General features: G+C 41.2%; 1 protein-coding gene and 1 long non-coding RNA gene across 10 annotated transcripts in view; one reads left to right on the top strand and one right to left on the bottom strand.

The window, feature by feature from the left end:
• Window positions 1–14444, top strand: part of RELN (reelin) — a 1155521-nt gene that overhangs the window by 1106429 nt on the left and 34648 nt on the right. For all 6 annotated transcript variants that reach the window (XM_056573506.1, XM_056573505.1, XM_056573507.1 and 3 more), the window contains 4 exons: window positions 1256–1413; window positions 1748–1967; window positions 2065–2262; window positions 3143–3241. In XM_056573506.1, the coding sequence (XP_056429481.1) occupies window positions 1256–1413; window positions 1748–1967; window positions 2065–2262; window positions 3143–3241 (675 nt within the window). The remainder of the gene's footprint in view (window positions 1–1255; window positions 1414–1747; window positions 1968–2064; window positions 2263–3142; window positions 3242–14444) is intronic.
• The window catches only part of LOC130368970 (uncharacterized), a 98742-nt gene continuing 90716 nt past the window's right edge, over window positions 6419–14444 (bottom strand). For all 4 annotated transcript variants that reach the window (XR_008892619.1, XR_008892621.1, XR_008892622.1 and 1 more), the window contains 2 exons: window positions 8924–9136; window positions 6419–8806 (listed from right to left, as the gene is read on the bottom strand). This is a non-coding gene — a long non-coding RNA (uncharacterized LOC130368970). The remainder of the gene's footprint in view (window positions 8807–8923; window positions 9137–14444) is intronic.

Here is a 14444-nt window from a genome sequence, read left to right as displayed (position 1 = left end):
TCTTTATACTTCACATATTGATATTTATTCTATAGCATCCCAGCACCACCGCGTACTCAATTTTGGATAGAGGACTGGATAGAGCTACCATCACACCACACCTGGTCACCCATTATTAGCCGAATAGAGCGGTGCTGCCTGAACCTGCTCTTTGTATATATATAGTGCATTGCAGCTATCTGTATATGGACCTGCATAGCCAGAGACCAGTCAGACTGCCCATACTTTCCCTGCCAGTTGTTAATATTGCCTACAAAAGGGTATGTGAACATTAGCACTGCCACTATAGAAAAAAATTGCCTAGTCTGAAGAAAATAATCAAATTTCTTTGATTTGGATGGCTCTATGATGCTCTGAGCAATGTTCCACTTTGAAATTGCAGGTCCTGGCATGCATGTGGATATTACTTTGACATGTACTGCCTATCCAAATATTAATACAGAACAAGTACACACCTTCATTGCAGCAATATTCCCAAATGGCAATGGCCACTCTCAGCAGGATAATGTGCCCTGCCACACTGCAAAAATTACTCAGGAATGGTTTGAGGAACAGGACAAAGAGTTCAAGGTATTGCCTTGGCCTCCAAATTTCCCCCAATCCAATCAAACATCTGTAGAATGTGCTGGATAAACAAGTCTCCCCTATAGAAGTCGCACCCTTCAACTTACAGGACTTAGAAGATCTCCTGGTAACATTATGATGCTATATACCAAAGCACAATCAACATTATTAATAACTGCAAAATGCAAAGTTCAGTACAAATATGATAATGAGATAACTTCTTAGAATGTGAGATAATGATTTATGTGTGACAGAAAAATTTAAGAGGTTTTCCCATACAACCAATCACAGCTCAGCTTTTACTAAACCAGAGATCATTAAGATATGAAAGCTGAGCTGTGATTGGTTGTTATGGACAAAGTCTCTCCAGTTTTTCTCTCACACATTTTGATAAATCAGGGCAGATACTGTATGTTACATTCAGTGTATAGGATCCATAGCACTCGGCTTCACATCAATGTTTGCTGCTTCTAAATTCCATCTATTGTTTGTATGGCCTTGTTGAATTGCATTTCAATCAGTTTACAAACCATCATGAATGTAATTGCTTAAATCTATTAATGATATAAGTACTATTGTTTTGCCACATAGCTCTACAAAACAACTATTCTCATATAAATAGTTGAGGAATAAATCTTTACTGTAACTGTATCATGGCCTAACATGCTGCCTTATTTTTGTTGTCCCGAAGTGCTACACAATTCCGCTGGATTCAGAAAGGGGATGAGACTGAGAGGCAGAGTTGGGCTGTTGATCATGTGTATATTGGAGAAGCTTGTCCTAAGCTTTGTAGTGGACATGGATACTGTACAACTGGAGCTATTTGCATATGTGATGAGGGATATCAAGGTAATGCTGTAGTAGTTTGAATGCAAAAAATCTGTCTTATAGTAAAGCTCAGTATTCCCATCTCAGAAATCTTATGGCATATCACATAAATATGCTGTAAATTTCTGATTGGAAAGAATCCTCTGGGAAACCCATTGATCCGGATAAAATTACAAAGGTTCCTTTGTCATTTCCTTTGCACAGATTTATTATAGTTATGTTATCGTTTACAGCACAATGAGTGGTTTAGAGAATTGCTGCATAGCATTGTGGCCCTTTCCTTCTACAGATCCTTAGGACCCTCACTGATGGGAAAGTGATTGGATATTGTAGTGATATGCCATTTTTTATACAGGTGATGATTGCTCGTTGTATAACCATGACCTTCCAAGCTACATTAAAGATAACTTTGAATCAGAAAAGGTGACCGAAATTAATTGGGAAAATATTCAAGGAGGCACAATTGGAAATGGATGTGGTCAGCTTTCACCTTATGCTCATGGAGACTCCTTGTATTTTAATGGGTGTCAAATAAGACAAGCCATAACAAAGCCACTTGATCTTACTCGTGCCAGGTACTAAAGATTCTGACTTACAATAAGATACTAAATGTAGCTAAATAACTAAGTTGTTAGCTAAGCATTTTTTGTTTTTTTTCCCTTTTTTTAACAGCAAAATAATGTTTGTGCTTCAGATCGGAAGCATTGCCCAAACAGAGAGCTGTAATACTAACTTAAGTGATGCAAATACAGTAGATAAGGCAGTGCTGTTACAATACAGTGTAAATAATGGGATAACTTGGCAAGTCATTGCACAGCACCAGCCAAAAGACTTTACACAAGCACAAAGAGTGTCTTACAATATTCCACTGTAAGTAACTGTTTTTCTTCTGATATTTTCATTATGTTCTCAAAGGAATAAAAAAATAAAAATAAAAATAAACATTGATGTCTCACTCTTACCCCATGGACCCCACTTATGGACAGAACAGTTAAGGCACTCTGGATTGCCAGTTTTTATTGCTCACCTTTATGTTAGGTTGTGCCTGGTCCTGCTTAGGCATTTTTAGTTAAAGGGGTACTCTGGTGGAAATAAACATTTTCAAATCAACTCATGCCAGAAAGTTAAACAGATTTGTAAATTACTTCTATTAAAAAATATTAATCCTTCTAGTACTTATCAGCTGCTGCATACTATAAAGGAAGTTGAGTTGTTCTTTTCTGTCTAACCATAGTGCTCTCTGCTGACACCTCTGTCCATGTCACAAACTCTCCAGAGCAGGAGAGGTTTACTATGGGGATTTGCTCCTACTCTGGACAATTCCTGACACAAACAGAGGTGTCAGCAGAGAGCACTGTGGACACTGTGGAACATACAGCAGCTGATAAATACTGGAAGGGTTAAGATTTTTTTAATAGAATTCATTTAAAAATCTGTTTAACTTTCTAGAGCCAGTTGATGAAAAAAAAAATGTTTTATCACCAGAGTACCCTTTGCAGGAACTATGATTCCAGTGTCCATGATTTGTTGCCCCATATCAACCCTATTTAGGAGTCTGTGTGGTGCTTTTCAGGAATTTTGGTTGCACTGAAGGGGCTGCAGTGCTCCAGTTTTACTGATTAGCAGCGTCCCTGAAATTGGACTCCACACATCAATGGTTTACTTTATCATTGTGTACTAAAAAAAAAAAGGACTTACTAACTTTATGGGTTATTGTGTAAATTATGATATCCACGTTCTTTGTCTACAGAGAAGCCCGGATGAAAGGAGTTCTTTTACGATGGTGGCAACCACGCCACAATGGATCAGGTCATGATCAGTGGGCTTTGGATCATGTAGAGGTTGTACTGTGAGTATCAGCTATGGTTCTATATATCTGTTAAATAGAAACATTCCAACTCCATCACTACAGTTTAAATACATTCATCTCCCTCTGTGTGGATATGTAAGTATCCACCTTTCACACACTTTTTTAACCTATATTTTCTAGTGATCAAACTAACCAAGTTTTAAGCGGTTATCCTTAAAAAAGTAATTCAGCCATGTCATGCATGGTGTTCAGCAGCTAGGAACCCCATAGATTCCAAAAACAAGCGGACCTTAGCTCCAGTCATTAAGAGGTCATTTCTATTTAAATGAACAGAATCTGGAAAAACTCCAAGTACTCAAGTACTCACTTCATGTTTTAGTGATTTCTATATTGAAAGTATTGTCAAATCTGGCTCCTTTACATGTACAGTGGGTGTCCCATCTGCCATGTCTCACCCATTACACTTTAAGACCTGTCTGATTTGCAGACCATAACATTTGCTTTTCTACAGTATAAATGACAGTATAGTATTTCTACAGTATAAATGAAACATGGACACTGATAGCTTGCTAAGGGAAACATTGTCACTTTTACCCCCAAATATGGTTTTAACCCCTTAACAACGAGCGCCGTAAATGTACGTCCTGGTGACGTGGTACTTAACACACTAGGACGTACATTTACGTCCTAAGCATAACCGCGGGCACCGGAGTGATGCCCTGGATCATGCGCGGCAGGTCCCGGCTGTTGATCGCAGCCAGGGACCCGCCGGTAATGGCGGACATCCGCGATCCCATGGATGTCCGCCATTAACCCCTCAGATGCCGTGATCAATACAGATCAAGGCATCTGCAGCATCGCGGTCACTTAATTGGATGATTGGATCGCCCGCGGCGCTGCCGCGGCGATCCGATTATCCAGCACGGCAGCCGGAGGTCCCCTCACCTGCCTCCGCTGTCTTCCGGGAGTCTTCTGCTCTGATCTGCCTTCCCGCAGACCAGAGCAGAAGATGACCGATAACCCTGATCAGTGCTATGTCCTATACATAGCACTGAATAGGATTAGCAATTGAATGATTGCTTTAAATAGTCCCCTATGGGGACTATTAATGTGTTAAAATAAAAGTAAAAAAAGGTAAAAAAATAAAGTTAAAAAAATGTGAAAAACTCCCTCCCCCAATAAAAACGTAAATTGCCCCATTGTCCATATTTCACCCCCAAAAAGTGTTAAAAAAAATATTTTATATACATATTTGGTATCACCTCGTGCGTAAACATTTGAACTATTAAAATAAAATGTTAATGATACCGTACAGTGAACGGCGTGAACGTAAAAAAAAAAGTCCAAAATAGCTGCTTTTTATAACATTTTATTCCCCAAAAAATTAATAAAAAATTTATTAAAAGTTTTATATAAGCAAATATGGTATCAATAAAAAGTACAGATCACGGCGCAAAAAATGAGCCCTCATACCGCCGCTTATACGGAAAATGAAAAATCTATAGGTCTTCAAAATAGGGGGATCTTAAACGTACTAATTTGGTTAAAAAGTTTGTGATGTTTTTTTAAGCGCAACAGTAATAGAAAAGTATGTTATCACGGGTATCATTTTAATTGTATTAACCCAAAGAATAAAGAACACATGTCACTTTTACCGTAAATTGTACGGCGTTAAAACGAAACCTTCCAAAATTAGCAAAATTGCGGTTTTCTTTTTAATTTCCGCACACATATAGTATTTTTTTGGTTGCACCATACATTTTATGGTAAAGTGAGTGATGGCATTACATCGGACAACTGGTCGCGCAAAAAACAAGCCCTCATACTAGTCTGTGGATGAAAATATAAAAGAGTTATACTTTTTTGAAGGCGAGGAGGAAAAGATGAAAACATAAAAAAAAAAAAATTCTGCGTCCTTAAGGCCCAAATGGGCTGCGTCCTTAAGGGGTTTATACCTTAAGCCAACAGTATTGCTGTTCTTTTTTCTTTGTTAGTATCTTAAAAATATTTAAAATATATATTGATTAGACACCAGGATACATTGTTTTTGGGTATTGCCTAATATATTAAAGGGGTATTCCGGGCAAAAACATTTTATCCCCTATCCAAAGGATAGGGGATAAGATGTCTGATCTCGGGGGGCCCAGCAGCGGGCCCCCCGCGACCTCCCTGCAGCGACCTCCCTGCAGCACCTCTGGGTTTCCGGGACTGGGGACGTGATGTCACGCCACGCCCCCTCCATTCATGTCTATGGGAGGGGGTGTGATGGCTCCCATATTTTCTAGACATTGATGAGAACATATCCAAAAATACACAAATGTACATCAATCAATACGGATTGAAGTATACCTTCAACCTCCAATAAAGTTTAAACGAAGGCAGATATTTCAGCTGTAAATCTGCTCTATACGTCATCATCATTTTCTAAGCATAGTCAGGAGAGCATTAATAGTTATACAAGAACAAAGGAGCCAATTCAATAAACAGTTTACCCAGTTTTTTGTCTAAATTTGCTGCATAAATTGTCAAAATTTTCATTTAGAGCATTTTAGAACCATAACCATGTTGTGGATTGCTTTAGAAAAGTTTTTGCAGTGGTTAGTAATTTATCAAGTGCAACTTGTCACAAATTTGTCGCACATAAACTCTTTTACATGCTAACTTAGACTAACTCCTGCAAGCCCTACAGAAGAATCTGAACTGGCAGTATAATTTCAAGTGACGTGCGACATTTGATAGATTTAACACATGCACTGCAAACTCCCTACAACATTTCTGTTCTAAACCAACACACAGAGTTGCCCATAAATGATGAATTCCCCTCATAGAGCTAATGATAATAAAAGTATGTTATATATTTGTTTGATTTCAGATCTTAGGTTTGATTAACACATGCAGTGTACCTCCAGTTATAAATGAAGAATTATATGCTGCAGTACTAACAATGACCAACATTTATCATTGTCTTTAGATTTTTTTTGTGTCTAGAAAAGGCGCAAAAAAGGCGCAAGCAGGCTTTATTTGCACCTTTTTTTTAGCGCCTTTTGGTTTACACATTTCTGGTGATTTTGAGTTGCAATCCACTGATTTTGGCAATACACATGATATGAAAGGGATTTATGAACTGTGCCTTTTTGTGAACAGGCGCAAAAAAGGTGCAAAGCCACTGAAAAGTCTCTAAAACTACACCAGCCCAGACCTAGCTTAGCTTTTTGGTGTATGTGAAAAGAGAAATTTCAGAAAATGTGACCTGCACAAAATGTATCAAATGCTCTGTGAATAAATTTGGTGCTCCTACACATTACCAGCACACAAAAAAATAAAAGGTGTAGAAAATGCTTCACTTACACCTACAATGATAAATATCGGCCTATAAGCTTTCACAATGTGGTTTATGAGCAAAGTCTTCCTGGTTGGTGAAATTCAGCAACATAGGCATCTATGTGGCACAATCCAGCAACTAAAGTTCAAGCAGCAGCTGTTTTCTAGAAGGACTCAGGCTATGTTCAGACAAGCGAATGTCCGCACCAAAAATTCCCCTGACAGTGGAGCGCAAACAGAACATGGTGGCGATAGGACCACTCGGAAATGTGCCCTCTCATAGATGGCACTGCATTTCTGTGTTGACTCTGCAGAAAGAATAGACATGTCTATTCTTTCAGTGAAATCTGGAATCGGAATTTTCGCGGCTGATACAGAAATTCCGCTGTGGGAAATCAATGGGACTCTGCTGCTGCGGATTTTCTGTATCATATGACCATATCACATGACTTGTAATTAGAAAAATGGCACTGGAAAAAAAGAGTAACCTAAAACCTTGTGTGCTAAATTACACTATTTTGGAAAGAAGGCCACAAAAACTGCACCATACTTTTTTGAAAACACCATGAAAAAAGTATGTGTAAGGACATTTTTTAGCAATAAAGCACCAATAAAACATCCTTTAATTTAAAAAATCAGCAGATATCGTTATAATAGTGTGTTTCATTGTTGTCACTGGAGAATTAGCAGTTAAATTGCACACGTGGGAAAAGAATTGCTGTTATTTCAATGGTCATTTTTGGCCCTGCAAATGTAACAGTGTTTGTCTAGTGCCTCACACCAAGGGCTTAATCAAGATTTCCTCAATGGTTGTGAATACCTCTACATCAGGACATCATATTACTACTGCGCCAACTTAATAACACCATTATATTGCTATAAAATAAAAACTACTATACACAAACCAATGTCACCAATAACACCACTGTACAAGGGAGAAATAATTGCACCACACCATGACCACTACCATTACCACCACATAGTGACTGGATAATTGTACCATGCTAATAATGAATAAGAAACACTCTATATAGATTGATATGCCCCAGCTCTACACAGGCTCTGCATACTGTATAAGTGATTACAGTGCATTGACTCACAGGTTATGTCTTCTTGGAGCTGTTCACTTTCCTTCTCTTCTCTGTCTGTCTCAGACTGCTATGAAGATTTCTTTAAACCAAGAATCTGTTCTATACCTTTTCAAGGCCATTCCCCACCTTTTTCCCACCCACAGTGACCCAAATAATGTCACCCTTTGTACCCTACATAGTATGAGTGAGTAGGTAAGTGGGTTGGTGGGAGGAGTAGGAGAATTGTAGGGGTTTCTAGGTAGGTACCCAGTGGGTAAGTAATACCCTCTTATTAAGTAAATACCCCCAGTAGGTAAAACATTTTCCTAAGAAGAATAAGAGAATCCAGCTATGCTCTGAAGCAAACTTGTGTTCTTTTTATTTTGGTATATTGCATAAAAATTTTTCAAGGCATAGACTCAGGCTGCACTTCTCTCCATGCGCTTCCAGCATACAGCAATGCTCTTAGTTATGAGAGTGTTCCAGACCAGCGCTGGATTCTTTTCTTCTTCATAGGCTACGACGGCCTGCCAGTTGAGGTCTGTTTCATGCTTGGCTGAAGGCCGTCCCCTTCTATTAGGTAAATGCCTCCAGCAGGTAGATGATCCCCCAATTAGGTAGATGCCTCAGTAGGTAGATAATTTTCCATGTTAGGTAGATGACCCCAGTAGGTAGATAATATTAGATTAGAGGATACAAGAAGGTTGATTATCTCCTTCATTGGGTAAAGGCCCCAGTATGTAGATAGCTTCAAACCCTGTTATGTAGATGCCCATAGTAGGTAGATAATTCCCCCCATTAAGTAAAAGCCCTCAGTGACAGATACCCCCCCCCCCTCCCCATTAAATAGAAGCCCCCATTAGATAGGTAATTTTCCTATTAAGTATAAGCCCCTAGTGACAGATACCCACCTCATTAAGTAGAAACCCCCATGTGCTAATACTGAGGAAATGACACTCAGCTACAATGTAAAGAGTGCACAGCCTGTATAACAGTATTTAATGTTACCGCCCCCTAAAAATAACTGAACATGCAGCCATTACTTTCTAAACATTGGTAACAAAGGTGAGTATAAATGTTCAAATTGGGCACAATTATCCATTTTCCCTCACTGGTGTCATTTGACTTAATGTTAAAAGGTCTCAGGTGTGAATGGGGAGCAGGTCACTGGAAGTTCAACATGGCACCGCATGGCAAAGAACTTTATGAGGATCTGAAAAAAAAAAAAGAATCATTGTTCTACATAAAGATGACCTGGGCTATAAGAAGATTGCGAAGACCCTGAAACTGAGCTCCAGCACAGTGGGCAAGGCCATACAATGGTTCTTACAGGACAGGTTTTTCAGGTTTCTCAGAACAGGCCTTGTCTTTGCTGACCAAAGAAGTTGAGTGCACATGCTCAGTACCATATCCAAAGGTTGTCTTTGGGAAGTAGATGTATGAGTGCTGCGAGCATTACTGCAGAGGTTGAAGGGGTAGGGGGTCACAATGCATCAAATTAGTCGGCATGACTGTCGTCCCAGAAGATGATGGAGAAGAAAGCCTGCAGAAGACAACCAGACTAAGTACATGGATTACTTGAATCATGTTTTGTGGTCTGATGAGACCAAGATAAACTTATATTTGGTTCAGATGGCATCAAACGTATATGGTGGCAATTAGGTGTGGAGTACAAAGTATGTCTTGCCTACAGTCAAGCATGTGGGGGGGAGTGTCATGGTCTGAGCCTGAATGCTGCAGACACTGGAGAGCTACAGTTCATTGAGGGAATCATGAACATGTACTGTTCATGTTCAGCAGAGCATAATCTCCCCCTCTGAAGACTAGGCTGCAGGGCAGTATTCCTACATTATTATGACCCCCCAACACACCTCCAAGATGACCACTGCTCTAAAGAAGCTGAGGATAAAGGTAATGGACTGGCCAAGCATGTCTTCAGACCTAAACCCTATTGAGCATCTGTGGGGCATCCTCAAACAGAACACATTAGGCTGGCAGTATAGATCCCCCACATTAGGTTGTCAGTATAGTTCCCCCACATTAGGTTGTCAGTATAGTTCACCCACATTAGGTTGTCAGTATAGTTCCCCCATATCAGGCAGGCAGTGCGCTATGCCCCGGCGACCCTGCGTTTTTAAACTTAATGCGGGGCCGCAGGGAGTTAACAGTGATGGGGGAATTGCCCCGTCGCTACAGGACGGGCAAACACCGGCTCTGCTCGGGGCCCAAGCAATTGAACCCCCTCCATGTGTGTTTCTTTACCTCTGTCTCTCCTCTCTCCAGCCACTACCCCCCCCCCCCCCCCTTCCCCCAAAAGACTTCTCTGGGCAGCTGGAACCTGACACTACAGTGAGCTGATCTGTCTCAAGATAAATTTGAGATGTGTTTCTTTACTGAATTAGGTACTGTATGCATTTTTTTATTGTCTAAAATCTAAAGTACAAAGGGCTGCAACACTGAATTGTAAAAGTACCAACCATCAACCAAAAAATACAATTAAGTTATGTGCTTTGAATATGATTGCTTGGTAACTACTTCAAAAAATACACAGGCAGGGTGGTTTAACACCTGTCATTGTTCCAGAAAAAAACACAAAAAAATTCTAGCATAGCATTTTTTTGTAAAGAATCAGTGCGGATATTAGTTGGATGTCAATAGAGAAATATAAAGCACTGTACCCAACAAGGTTGTTTTTCTTGTATTCTCACTTTGGGTTAGTTTTTAAGTCAGTGGCAATTTTTAAGAAAATGCAGCATGCCCATGGGTTTTACACCCATGGGCATTTTTCTCCCATAGACCTTCGGAGGTTATTTTTCATTCTGAAATGTTTTTAAATTTGTGAATTTTTTTAAATTAAATAATCAAAATATCACAAACAAAAAATACCTGTTCAGAAACACAACAATTTGAGGGAAAAAAGGCACAGAATATCACGAAGCATCAAAAAATGCCGAAGTTGTTTGTGTGACCATTTTACCAGCCAAAAAAAAAGAAAAACCAGGTATGTGTGAAGGAGGCCTTAGTGTTGCAGGTCTGCTTATATTTTAGGCAAGATATACATTAAAAAAAAAAAAGCACTTAATTAGCTATATAAGTACACAGCAGACTTATGGTAGTATTACAAAGGCACACCCATGCACAATGTGATCGCCAATTAAACAGATTGACACTTGTTTAAGGAGCCCAGTGTTTTTTTACTGTTCAATATTTACTTTAGTTTTCAAAGAAACAATGGTTTTTAAACCTGCTTAACCCGTTAAGGACCAAGCCCATTTTGGCCTAAAAGGAGATGTCCGGTACGGACTATTCCTATTCCATCCTGCTCGGGCTGCAAAAAAAGAGAAAACAAACTTTCACTTACCTTCCTACGTACCCCGGGGCTCCGCAACAGCTGATTGGTCGGCCGGGCTGCCTGCTTCCTACTTCCTTTAGCCCGGGACGTCACACAGCGCTTCAGCCTATCACCGGCCACAGCTATGTCCTGCCGCGGCCGATGATAGGCTGAAGCGCCGTGTGACGTCCCGGGCTTAAGGAAGTAGGAAGCCGGCAGGACGGCAGACCGATCAGCTGTAGCGGAGCAACGGGGGAACGTAGGAAGGTAAGTGAAAGTTTGTTTTCTCTTTTTTTGCAGCCCGGGCAGGATGGAATAGGAATAGTCCGTTCCGGACATCTCCTTTAAGGACCAGGCCAATTTTTGTTTGTAAAAATGACACCTTATCTTTATTCTGTAGCTCCATACAGTTACAAGAATACCCAATTTATGTAGGTTTTGTTTTCTTTTATTACTTTAAAAAAAAATTATAACTACATGCACCAAAATTAGTATGTTTAAAATTGTCATCTTCTGACCCCTATGACTTTTTATTTTTCTGCACAGGGGGCTATAGGAGGGCAAATTTTTTGCGCAGTGGTCTATAGTTTTTATCGGTGCCATATTTGTTTTGATGGGAATTTTTGATTGTTTTTTATTCATTTTTTATGGTATATGAAGTGACATTTTTTTTACGTGTACGCTATAGACCATACGGTTTAGCTACCCTTATTTTAATAGTTCGGAAATTTACGCATGGCGGTACCACATATGATTATTTTACTATTTAATTTTAAAAAAATTGGAAAATGGGAGGATGGATTCAAACTTTTATTAGGAAGGGGTTAATTCACTTTTATTAACTATAACACTTTATTTAAAAAAAAAATTTGCCCCATACAGGGCTATGCCACGAATTCTTTTGATTGCATATACTGATCAATGCTATGCCATAGCATAGCAATGATCAGTGTTATCGGTGCTCTGCTGTTCGAGCCCTCCCCCACACCCCCGAGTACAGATGTGATTGGACGGTTGTGGTGACCGCACCAATCACAGTGTATGAGGAGGGTGGAGGAAAGCAGGAGCATGTTGCTCCACACTGATCAGCACCATTTTATATCTGGTGCTGATCACGACAGAGCCCCGTGCTGCATCTCCCCACTCAGAGTGTTCTTAGTGCCCCTTGGCACTGTTTCTGTGCCCCCTTGGCATAGCAGCGATTAGGAAAAACTTTAGATTAGGCAGGGACAGAGTTAGGTGGTAAAAAATAGATACGTTTATTTTTTATGCGTACCATACTGTGTCTGCTGGTCCATAGCATCTTTTGCTGAATGACCCCAGCCCTACTGGGTCGCTGTGGTCTGCGCCAGTGTTTCTTTTTTTTTTTTCTAAACGTTTTTTGCTAAACGTGTAAACTCTTAGCTATAAAAGAGCGGTCTGCCACCATTAGCTAAAGCCCACCTGCCGCTGATCAGTCCCGTAAGTACTGATGAGCGTTTTAATAGGCGGTCTGCATCACCAGCAGCAGGCCTGTGCTGTGTGGACGGACTGTACCTCTGTGTGCGGCCTGCCCCCCCGCTGTCAGTGATTTATCACTGATCAGCCTTTTTTGGGGGGGGGTTTAGGCGGGTGGATTTTTCGGGGTAAAGCGTTTTTTTATTTTATTTTTCGGGTATTTTGTGTGGGGGTATGTACGTGCCACCAGCCACTGTTCTGGGCTGAGTGGCCAGACCCCCACTGACTTCTGCGCTAATCAGTGTGCACACCACTGATTAGGTAAATGCTTTTTCTTTGGCGAAGGTTTTTTTTGGGGGTAGAAGTCTATTTTTTTTAAAACTTTTTTTGTTTTCTTTTTAGTTTATATTTTTTCTGTTAGGGCAGGTTTAGTTAGGTTAGGGCGGGTTAGGGAGGTAGTCTCGCACCACACCACACACAGCACATACACAAATAAAGTTTTCCCCACACACATACACACACACCCATCCCCATTAGAGTAGGAAAATGGCCCACAGGGCATTTTCAGCGGAGGAGGTATATGCCATACTTGCCTCCAACACTGAAAGCACCACAGAGGACGAGGGAGACCCCATATTTCTTCCACATCCTCCTCATCATCTTCTAATGATGAACCACCAAGGTGGCGGAGATGCCGCCATGCGAGGCCGCAAACCTCCTCTGCTCCTGACCCTGTGCCCCATGCTGGTATGAGTCCCCCTGGTGCTCATACTAGTCAAGCCCTCCTGCCAAGTTTCCTGGTGCCTGGTACCGGTGAACTTGTCCGGACTGAGCCAGCAGACCATGATCCTGTGATTCCTGAGTTTGTTGGCGAATCAGGAATCAAGATTGACATCATCGGGTTCACTGAAATGGACAATTTTTATTTTTTTTTTTGTGAGGACTTTGTTAATCTGATGGTTGACCAGATGAACCTGTATGCCCAACAGTTCGTCACCACAAACCCAGGCTCCTTTTTAGCTAGGCCTGGTGGCTGATTCCCAGTTAGTGCAGCCGAAATGAGGACCTTTTGGGGCCTCATGCTGCATATGGGCCTAGTTTAAAAAAAAAAAAAACAAGGGTCAGGCAGTACTGGAGTAGGGACGTCCTCTACCAGTCCCCGCTCTTCAATATGACCATGACCCATCCCCGGTTCGAGGCCATTCGTAAATGTTTGCATTATGCTGATAATGCGGCGTGTCCCCCCGAACTGATCCCGCGTATGACTGCCTGTATGAAATCAGGCCGGTCATCAATCACTCCTAGGCCTGTGTCCCTGGAAGGGACGTCTCTATTGATGAGTCTCATCAGCTTTAAGGGGAGACTCAGCTTCCGGCAATACATCCCAATCAAGCGAGCGCGGTATGGCGTGAAGATGTATAAACTTTGCGAGAGTACCTCAGGGTACACTTGCAAGTTTATAGTGTATGAGGCACGAGATTCCCGTTTTGAACCCCAGAATGTCCCCCCACTCTGGGTGTAAGCGGGAAAATCATTTGGCGCCTTTTGCACCGATTGCTAGATAAAGGTTACCACCTTTGCGTGGATAACTTTTACACTAGTATCCCTCTCTTCACATCCCTCGCTGCCAGATCCACAGTCACTTGTGGGACAGTCTGGAAGAATCAAAGAGGCCTTCCTTCCTATCCCCTGCAGACTCCTATCCCCGGGGTGAGTCCCATGCTTTTTCCCATGAAAACCTGTTGCTAGTCCGGTATAAGGACAAGAGGGATGTCCTTATGCTGTCAACAATTCATGGGAACGTCAGCACCCCTGTCTCTGTGCGAGGTACCGTGTGACCGGTCCTCAAGCCTGATTGTATTCTGGACTACAATAGGTATATGGGGGGAGTTGATCTTTCTGATCAAGTCCCTAAGTCATATAATGCCATGCGCAAAACACGGGCATGGTACAAAAAAGTTGCGGCCCACATGGTAGAGGTTGCCATGTATAACTCTCTTGTACTGTCCCAGTAAGCTGGCAACACGGAGACATTCCTGGAGTTTCAAGAGGAAGTTCTTAAGGTCCTCATCTTTGGTGACTG

Source organism: Hyla sarda, chromosome 4, assembly GCF_029499605.1.
Source record: "Hyla sarda isolate aHylSar1 chromosome 4, aHylSar1.hap1, whole genome shotgun sequence".
Classification (NCBI taxonomy): Eukaryota; Metazoa; Chordata; class Amphibia; order Anura; family Hylidae; genus Hyla; species Hyla sarda.
Note: the sequence above shows the minus strand (reverse complement) of the source record. Positions and strands in the feature narration are given on the sequence as shown.